The sequence below is a fragment of the Schistosoma mansoni genome, chromosome W, assembly GCF_000237925.1.
Source record: "Schistosoma mansoni strain Puerto Rico chromosome W, complete genome".
Classification (NCBI taxonomy): domain Eukaryota; kingdom Metazoa; phylum Platyhelminthes; class Trematoda; order Strigeidida; family Schistosomatidae; genus Schistosoma; species Schistosoma mansoni.
Genome location: NC_031502.1, coordinates 13,078,533 through 13,088,687, shown reverse-complemented (window position 1 = coordinate 13,088,687; position 10,155 = coordinate 13,078,533). Strand labels below are relative to the sequence as shown.

The 10,155-nt window shown below is 37.0% G+C and overlaps 1 protein-coding gene across 1 annotated transcript; it reads left to right on the top strand.

Moving 5' to 3' along the window:
- Positions 1–324: 324 nt before the first annotated feature.
- Positions 325–8,339, top strand: Smp_146210 (nucleoside diphosphate kinase; the record flags this gene model as incomplete). Its single annotated transcript, XM_018788599.1, has 6 exons — positions 325–340; positions 4,909–5,112; positions 5,163–5,368; positions 5,422–5,522; positions 6,858–6,976; positions 8,280–8,339. The coding sequence occupies exons 2-6, from the start codon at positions 4,987–4,989 to the stop codon at positions 8,337–8,339; spliced, it is 612 nt and encodes a 203-aa protein (XP_018654125.1). The 5' UTR covers positions 325–340; positions 4,909–4,986.
- Between the last annotated feature and the right edge of the window lie 1,816 nt (positions 8,340–10,155).

Genomic DNA, 10,155 nt, shown 5'->3' with positions numbered 1-10,155 from the left:
TCATTTTGATCATAAAACTTTTATTGCAACCAACCAAATGGCCAGCATGTGATATTAAAGATGCCAGTAATAGTGACCTCACTATTTCCGGAACACATATTCCCACCTACCGTCAAAATATACCGACCTCCAAAAACTGTCAAATTAACTACGGCTAATGCAGTTGGGTGGGTGGAGCATCTTCACTAGATGCTACCAAACATAAAAAACCACCCCTTAACATTAAAGCGGAAGTAAAAAATAACTATTCGACTCATATTCGCTTCTTACGAGCATGTTGTTCATTGAACTTCGGTTTCTATGACACCGGCTCCAGTAGTTTTTAAAAAATCTCTTGAAGGTAGTTTGATGTCAGTTACCACATTTTTCCTGATTTTGATGTAATGAAATAAGCGATCACTACAGAATACTCCGTAACATTGTCTTCATTCGTTAAAATAATTATTATGAAGACTTTATATCGTATCTCCTTTCCAAACCTGTAGAAATTGCTAGATTTTTTCATTAGTAACGTTATTTATGATTTAGTTTGTGCATTCTTCAGTGTCGAACGGTACAAACCCTTAGATTTTGGTTTGGTAATTCGTGCTTACTTCTTATTTTGGTCCTACACATCGTTCTCCATAGTATAATGTACGTCATTGCCTCTAGTCAGTGATCATATCTAGAAGTATGTACAAAATGTGTATTGGGTGACGTAAATATTTCACATAAGCATGCACGTGGAATTATTCCTATAAAGCATGCAAATATGTGTACTACAACCACTTACATCTTCATTAGCAACTCTTAAAGCTTATCATAAATGTACACAACAAACGGTGATTTACAGTTGATGGTAAGGGTTAGAGCTTAGATTTATCATTTCAATCACGAAATGACATCAGCTAAAATGTAAAAACGCTATTTAGACAAATAAGTGAGTGAATTTCGCGCCAAAATCAAAAACCTGTTATCCTAAATCTGATTGGTTCGTCCGCAAGTTATAGTCTCGCCCAAAATTCTCATAAATGTTTGGTTGGATAGACATCATCATTTGTCGCTTGTTAGACGATGAATCACACGATATTTTCGATTTAAGGACAGAAGACAAAACGGCTTTACTGGCTTTTTATGACATATTGTTTTGCACGTCTACTCACTTTTGGATGTGCTTACTGACTAAAATCAAGTCGGGCGAACGGCAATAGTGAAATCGATACGGACACCCTTCGGGGAAAGTTGATGGAACTCTTGGTGAAAATGCATCAGAAAGTTGTCTCTTTCATCTGTTCCGCGGAGATTGGGACTTTTGCCTAAATATATCTCTTGGTGAGTCTTGTGTCGAAACTTTGCTCCCAACAAGAGTAACCCACTTTTCTTCTAAATATCTGCGTTCGTTATCAATTTCACACGGAAGTTAAATCTAAAGTAGTTCAGCTAATTGAGGAGGTTGATTTGTGTGTAATAAGTCACTTAAATTCGAAAATTTAGACCACGACTTACAAAAATATTGACAACATTAGGATCTCAGTCGTGTGCCTCTGCTGTCGCCATAAACTATCACAACCACCGATTGAATCCTAAAGTGGAATAAGAATTAGTAGTTGGTCCTGGGCCCCCCTTAAATTATTTACCGATAATACGTACAAGCATTGGATGAGACTTACTATTGTGTTTAATAGAACAAACCGCTGTTGTTAGAAAATCCTGAAAGCAGCCGTATTTTCAGGTCGTTACGTACATACCACCCCTTCTGGAATAAGAATTATTCGATCTTCCTCTTACATCATGAAGGAATCTTTTCAATGTAATATCGTTAATCTTTTCAAGATCTTCAGATAGAATGGATGATTGAAATTCCAAAGCTACTGAGCTTAGTGAATAATGACCATCAGAAACAGTTTTACTCCCCGAACTTTAGCAAACTCGACGCTTGTGAATATTCCTTTCGGTGGTAACCCAAAGGAGTGTAAACTTGGCACCCATTTACGACTGTATAACATACGCCGGAACAAACAGAAGAAGTGTCTTCGAACTGCCAGTCGGCAGTTTGATGGCCTTTGCCATCTGAGATGAAGATAAATTACCGTAAAAAGTTCGTGGCCATACAGGTTTGTCTCTGATGTTTTCACCTTAAGGACATGTATCCGTGATATCCAGATTCTCTTCAGTTTACAGTCATATATCGGATTCGAGCTTCGTTGATATGCCATAATTGTCTTATATACAATAGTAATATTTGGGCAAGACCGTTTTAGCTAGTAATTACAGTTTCATAACGGTAGGGGGAGGTTTTAACGATAACACTGTTAAGCTTTTACAGAACGTTTCTGACCTACTTAAGTTCTGGCGGCCATGTAGTATCATCAGCCCTCACAGTTAGAGTGTGGCTCATACTGAAGTGCCTGGTGAGTGAGTTGATATTATATTATATCAGCCGATTTTTTTCAAAGGCATAAATAGCTAAATTTTCATCAATTAAGCCCACAAATTGATGCTTTATGGTCAATAAGTAACGAATTTTAAAGAAGATACGTCATACTTTCAAGTAAGATAGATCTAATGTGACGTTCTAAGATGTTAATATGTACACCGCTGCAATGTTGCTAATGGGTTTTATTCAAACAGAGGATTCCATAATGTTTAAATAATATCGCTCCTGCTTTAGATAGTAAAGAAGAAGAGAACTAAAGAAAGTAATAGAATGACAAAATAGAATAAGAGACATGGGAAAGTAGGGAGATAATGACATACCTGGTGAAATATTAAGCTTTAAAAAGAGATATGTAAAGTAACAGCTAATCTAAGCCACTATCACATGAGGTGTTAACTAGTTTATCTGACCATTGTTCTCAACTATATGGCAAGAAACTTGTACAATAAGAAACTTCATTTCCAACGAATGCATTTTTAACAGAAGAACGAGATTTTGGGCTAGTTAACACGTGTGTAATTTTGGTTGGGTCAGGTTTTCGTTAGCTGTTTACAGTCTGTGGTATCTGAAGGTCAGAAATACAAGGTGGATTAGAAACACTTAGGCAAATGAATTTCGTTGTGAGGTGTTGTGGACACATACCAGCACAGTATAGCAGAGATGTAATTGAATCAACGAAATAGATAAAATATTGCGAATATATATCATATTCAGATAGAAACTTTAAAATATTGATAGCAATAATAAATTAAAGGGTTAAGAATAAACAGTTATATAATGAGAAGATACTAATAATAATTCAGGAAGAAACGGGTAAATCTCAGTTAAAACTAAAACTATTGAATTAGAACAGATTCGAAAAAATGACCCGATAGTATAACTGATTGCGATACAATTCAAAAGGGTTTTATAACATTAAGAACTATTTTATGTTAATAAGGCTATAAAAACTTAACTACTGTCTTTTTTTAAACATATAATTCAAGTTTTCCGGCCCGGTATCGTCAGATTCTCATGCTTTTTACTGTATTCTATTATTTTGATGGTGGAGTCATGTTAAAGTTCATGAATAATGTTATCCTTCTAACCACCGTGTCTCAAACAATGCCTACATTCTCTAGTGAAGATGGAGTACGGTTTGATGTGTAATGAAACCTCAGTTAGAATAATTACTTTGTTCCGGGTCTCAGCATTTTGTTCAATGACTGTTACAATGGTGTGATGTATGCAGAAGAACGCGTTCGATAAGGCTTACCTACAAACCAGCCAGAAGCGTTCGCTACAACTTTAGACCTTTGATTCATTTGGTACTGTTTCCTCCATTTTCTTTGCGCTTATGGGTTGTAGTAGCTTGACTTAACAAACATTATTGCTAGATCCTGGAGTTACTGACTCATCATAACCTTGGCTTCCAGTTTACATCCCTAAAAGTTTGTGTCAACACAGACTCCTCCCCGTTTTCTAGATTCATTCCTCTTGCAGTGTTAGGGGCCATAGAGTCAGTTAATGGACCGTTGTGATAGATGAAATGTCATTCTCTTGAAAATCGGTTATCATGTTTTGAAACATTTTGAAGTTAAACTAAAACTCTACCTTGCACAGAAAAAATAAAAACCATCACAACACATATAAGGACTTATAGGTTCTCAAATTACTTTTTAAACCGTTGGGTTTATAGAAGTCCAACTGACCACCTTTAGCAATAATAAGAGCATATTTGGGATGTGCCCCTCTCTATCTAAATACCAAGCGTTATCTCGGGACCTGTGTGTGTCAGCGCCTAAATTAGTAATAGGGAGTGAAGTAGTTGAACTTATCGTCAACTTCATCTATCTTGAAAGTCTGATTAGCCCTGTTGGGTTGTTGTCTGTCAGAATCTCTAAGTAAATTCAGAAGGCCAGGTTGGCTTTTGGTAACTTGGATCGCTCGTGCCTTAGATAAGGTGTCTGTTTGGCAACCGAAGGATAAGTTTGCTATACACAAGTTCATCTTGTCTTTCTTTATGACTACGAAGCTCCCCTTAAAAATAAACGATATTTGTAGGTTGCTAGGACCCGATCATTGGTGTCTTCGAAGCATCGCTAGTGTATTTTGGCACTACTGATTGAGCAACGTTAAGGTTAGGGATAGGATACCAAGTGAATATGGCATTGATTGGTGAGTTGGTGAATATTCACCAACCGAGTTGGTTGGGACCTGCGTTACATGTGGCCAACCACCGGCTGCTTCTACAGGCGATGCAGGCTGGGAGATTACTAGGGACTGCTAAGTCAATACTTCTGGTCTGATTGATGTGTGAAAGAGCCCAATGCATTTAGTTTGAACAAATATCTTAAAAGAACTACCAAGTGATCTTAGCATTTTATTTTTTTAAAAAGACATATTGATTGAGCTAAATCCTGTTTTGGTGTGTTTTTTAGTACTCTAAAAGTTCTGCCCTCTTTTGTATTTTAAGACATTAAGACCGTACATTATTCTAAATGTCATTTCAGGCCTTCAAGTTACACAACTTATTTCACACGACAAGAAAACCGACATCGAACTTAGTAAAAATATCCCCAATTTTAGAAATGGCTAGGGAAAATTCTCCATATATTCATATTGAAAGAACACTCTTAATTATTAAGCCGGATATTATTAATTATGCAGATAAAATAGAAGAACTCATCTTGCAAAAAGGATTCTTGATAATACAGGTAAATATCGATTCCCCAGAATTTATAACTAAAATTAATGCATTTGGTAGAAGAGACGCGTTCATTTGACACCAGAACAAGCAAGTGAATTTTATGCAGAACATTACGGGAAAATATTTTATGCAACATTAATTGCTTACATTAGCAGCGGTCCGATAGAAGTATTGGTCATAGCTAGAGAAAATGCTATATCTATTCTTCGTGAACTAATTGGTCCACAAAATGCATTTAAAGCTAAGGCGACCGCACCTGAAAGGTTAACTTACTAACATGAAACTTGAACATTCTTATTGAATATTTCTTGTCTAGTTTAAGAGCTATTTATGGTACAGATGATCAACAGAATGGAATACATGCAAGCGACTCGTTTACAAGTGCTGAAAAGGAAATTAGGTTCTTCTTCCCAGATAGTAAGTAGCTTGAATGAAGTTTTGTATTTCTTTCTCACAAGTCTCACCAAACCCTTCATACTACTAATAATTATATTCTTACTGAAACTAACTTTGAGGCGATTTTCGGAGATCCAGTGAGAATCTATGACTGATGGAATTGGGCCTTGTCGATAATGAGATAAGCACCATTGATAGTCACTCGATATTGGAGAGTGGCTTGAGTTGAAAACATGAATCCCTCGATGGCAGTTCAGTAGTCTGAAGTCGGGGCGTTTCTGACGAGAACTGGAGGCTCTATGCTTGACCCCTGGTAAGATCGTCTAAAGAAGCTGACGAGGAGTCCCAGATTAGAATGCAATGCCACTCCAGTGATTTCTGATTTTTAACAGCTTCCCAGCTAAATCTAGCACCTGATATTAAATATAAACTATTTTTACGTTATGCTTACGTGGCGCCAAAGAATCACTCAAAAGCTAACTTTGGTTCATCATTTTGCCTTAAAATTGACATAATCCCATTGACTTTTTGTTTACATTTCAATTTATGTACAGTTCACCCACTTTTACAGCAAGAGAAATAGTTACAGGCTACGTCATTTGTGCATTTGTAGGGAAAACCTTATTTTAAGATAAGAATGCCAAGATAACTCAAACTAGCTTTGAAACAACGGAGGGTTGATGACAATATGCCTTGAATGGTCAAAGTTGACCGAGTTTATCAACAGGAAACTGAAGCTATATTGATGCGTACTGGTTTTTATCCATCATAAAAGTTCGAAATATCTTGAATAGAAAATTTGCGTGAATTATATGACGAACTAACATACTGATCCACGATTCTCAGACTGCAAGACGGTTTTCTCAGTATAAAATAAAATCCCGACGTGAAACCCGAATTTTGTAGTAAAAATTTACTTTTTCTTGTAGCATATGTGTATCGATAAGTCCATTTGAAGTTAATGAAATTTATAAAGCCGTCTACAAAATTCGATACTAGGCGTCAAATCTACCTTTGGTAGCTACGTCAGTACTTCTCAGATGATTAAGTCACTCAAATATGTAATACAACCAACATACCTGAAGATTTCACTCCCCACTTTGAACTAGATTTCAGTGCGGAACCATCATTTTACTGCTAGTTTGTATGAACGTACGGGGTCTAAACCATTTAAAACATGGAAACAGAAGGCTTTGGGAAGAGTACTTTCAAGAATACAGCAGGTAGATTGACTAATCAAAATAATTCAAACTTAAAATATATGTTTAAACAAAGTCTTCATATTTTTAAAATTGTGTGGGTACTTTTTCTCGCTCAACGTAATGTTCTTATTATTGAAATTACTCGTTTATTTAGTGGACGTTGCACCGATTTCCGTTAGGCTTGCAGCAAAAGACTATTTAGTTCGGAATGTAAACCCAACTTTACTAAAAGGCTTGACAGAACTATGCAAACAAAAGCCTAAGGATCCAGTAGTAAGTTGATATTTCTTGTCGTCTGTGCTTATTGATTTTTCCGAAGGTATTTTCGAACCCACATGATAGTATGTAATAAATACAGGCTTATAAAATTCTCACGTTTTTAAATGAACTTGGGCTGTTTTTGTTGCAAGCTTTAATTTCTTACCGTTGATTTACTAGACTGACTTAATTAATCATTGAAACGTTTTTGTAATATTGAAATGCATTGATTTGGAAGTTTACTTTTATTCCAGTATAGACTCAATAAACACTAGGATGGAGTATGTATCTATTTAATGAACTCTAAACATCTTAGGATTTAAATCCTTAGTTCCAACAATGACCATCATTAAAGTAAAAGTTCGGATAAAATAATTGTAGTACTTGTAGTGGCAAAATTGAATCTGAAAAGTAAGGCAAACCGGGACTGCCACAACTACATTGGGTATGGTACTCTCATTTTGTAGGTAAAAAACAATTTCGCTTTTAAAACTACGGGTGTTTGTAAAGAAGTAATAGATGACACAATTCTTTTTTTGTTTAAAAATTAGGCATTCAATAATATCACATTGTTCTTTGACATTAATGTGATGAACGAGGCCGTTAAGTCGTCAAAAACAATTCACGGATAAGATTACCTTACTGTTATTAAGTTTTATATGAATATCAAACCTCAATGGTGTTTTATAAGCTCAGTTAAATGGCAAGTCAATGAGCTACTGGGATGCCATACTTTGTTTAGACGCATGGTAACATCTTTTATCTGTGCATCGATGTTTCAGTGTAATTATATTTTGACATATTGGGCGACTTCTTACTTACATAATGATTTTGCGCTTGTGAGTATCTCAATGACACGTACCTGATTCATTACTCAGAGAAATCATATTCTGCTGCCAAATAAAAACACAGCTCTCCACAAAGTTCACTAATTTCATATGGAACTTCGGTAAAATATTTCCGTCCATCTATAATTTTGTAAGTTAAAATATCCCAATGATAAAAACATATCAAATCGCTCTGAACATTTTTCAACTAGGTTTCTTTCATTAGCTTTCCAATTACCATATAACTGAGATTGATACCCTATACTATTTTGATCATTTCTTCCAAATAAATTAAATTTCAGTTATCAATTGAGATTCATTTTAACGCTGTTAAGCCACAGGATATAGATGTTAATTTCACAAAAATTGACTAATATTACTCAACGTCTCCTCAACCTTCATGTACATAAGATACTTGAGACTTTAAACATTTGACATTGAATGATTTTTATTGATAACAAATGCTTGTGTTTGATTTTCTGATTGCCTAGCTTTGGCTGGCCGACTGGTTGCTGGAAAATAATCCAAATAAACCTTGTAGCTGTAAATAATTCCCCAAAATCAATAGCTCATTAAGTGTTCGACATTGGATGCTGACCACGTTGTTTAAGTGGACTTGTTTAGCTGAAGGCTTTCGGTCATGCATCCGCACCAGATCACGTTTCAACACGACGTGGGACACAGCTCCTACGTTTCATTAGCCAGCTCATAGAAAAGGTCCTCGATATATTGGTAACGAATCAAATATATCTTTCCTGCCTCTTCTCGTCTGACTTCTGATTTCTATCTGACTGGGAACGATCAAATTTAGAAGGTGCTACTGGTAACTAGTTGTAAAACTAGAACATCCGTTGCATCATCATTGGTGAGACCGACGTGATCTGGTACACCAAGTCAATATACTGTGAGTCTGTTCCATTTTGGAATATTATTATTCATTGTTATTCTTTATTTGAATTTTATATATTGTGATATGCTTTTTTTCGCGAATTTTTTTTTCTCGGATATATTTTACTTAGACATTTTTCGTTATCTATATTACTATGACGGAACACTCTCCTAAGGTTTTTAAGTTAAAGTCTATTCCCCCTATTTCGATTCAGTTAACGCCATTTTGGCCCGACAATATCGAGTCCTGGTTCTGCTATGCAGAAGCCGATTTTTGCATGCACGGAATCACGGACTCGCGCACACGTTTCCTCGCGGTAGTTAAGGCGTTACCGCGCGAGTTTAACAGGTACGTAACACCTAGTATGTTTACTACTGATGTTCCCGAACCTTACGAAACGCTTAAACTATCGATTTTAAAACGAGGAGACCTAACTGATCGACAACGGTTAGACCAACTCCTTAACAATATCGACTTACAACATGGTTCTGCGACGGACATGTTGCTTAGAATGAGAGAAGTCATTGGCCAACGAACTTTCGATGATGGCCTATTTAGACAACTTTTCTTGTCTAAACTCCCTCAACAGGTGCAGGCAGTGCTTGTTTCATTTCAAAACAATGCCATAGATGAACTAGCTGCATCTGCCGATCGAATCTTGGAAATCACTAGATCTTCTAAGGCCGAGGTTTTTTCCGTCAAAGAAAAACCCCAATCGACCTCGACTGACATGGCCGAACTATGTCACACGCTTACACGATATCTTAGAGTTCGCAATGACCGTAGTCGGTCAAAAACCCCGCGTAGAAGTGCCTCACGTAAGCGATCTGGCTCTCGACCACGAGAGACAGACAATCCCGACTGGTGCTGGTATCATAACCAGTACGGTAAGTTTTCCAGAAACTGCAGGAAACCTTACAATTATCCGACCCCAAAATCGAGTGACACGAAAAACAGTTCGGGAAACTCCCCAGCCGGCACGCGTTAACGGCAACCGTAGCCGGCGAACACAGCCGTCTGTTATACGTCACAGATGTGACAACGAAAGTTCGCTACCTCGTCGACACTGGCGCAGAAGTTAGCGTTCTTCCAGCAAATCCCGACGACAGACTTCGCGAGTCTGTTTTAAGTTTACAGGCGGCAAACGGGAAGCCAATCGCTACTTACGGTAAAAGGTACGTCTACCTTAACGTGGGTTTACGCAAACCCATACACTGGATTTTCGTGGTTGCAGATGTCTCTATGCCAATAATTGGTATAGACCTGTTACAACACCACAATCTACTCATCGACACACGCTCACGAAAGTTAATAGACGGAAACACTAAGTTATCTGTTAGCGTAACTCCTTGTTCTGGTTGCAGGTTATCCCCAGTCACGATTAAGCACGCCATAGACCCCTTGTACCAAGCAGTACTCGACAAATACCCCGGGATATACCAATCGCAATCGAAATTAAGTTGTGTAACCAGCAATGT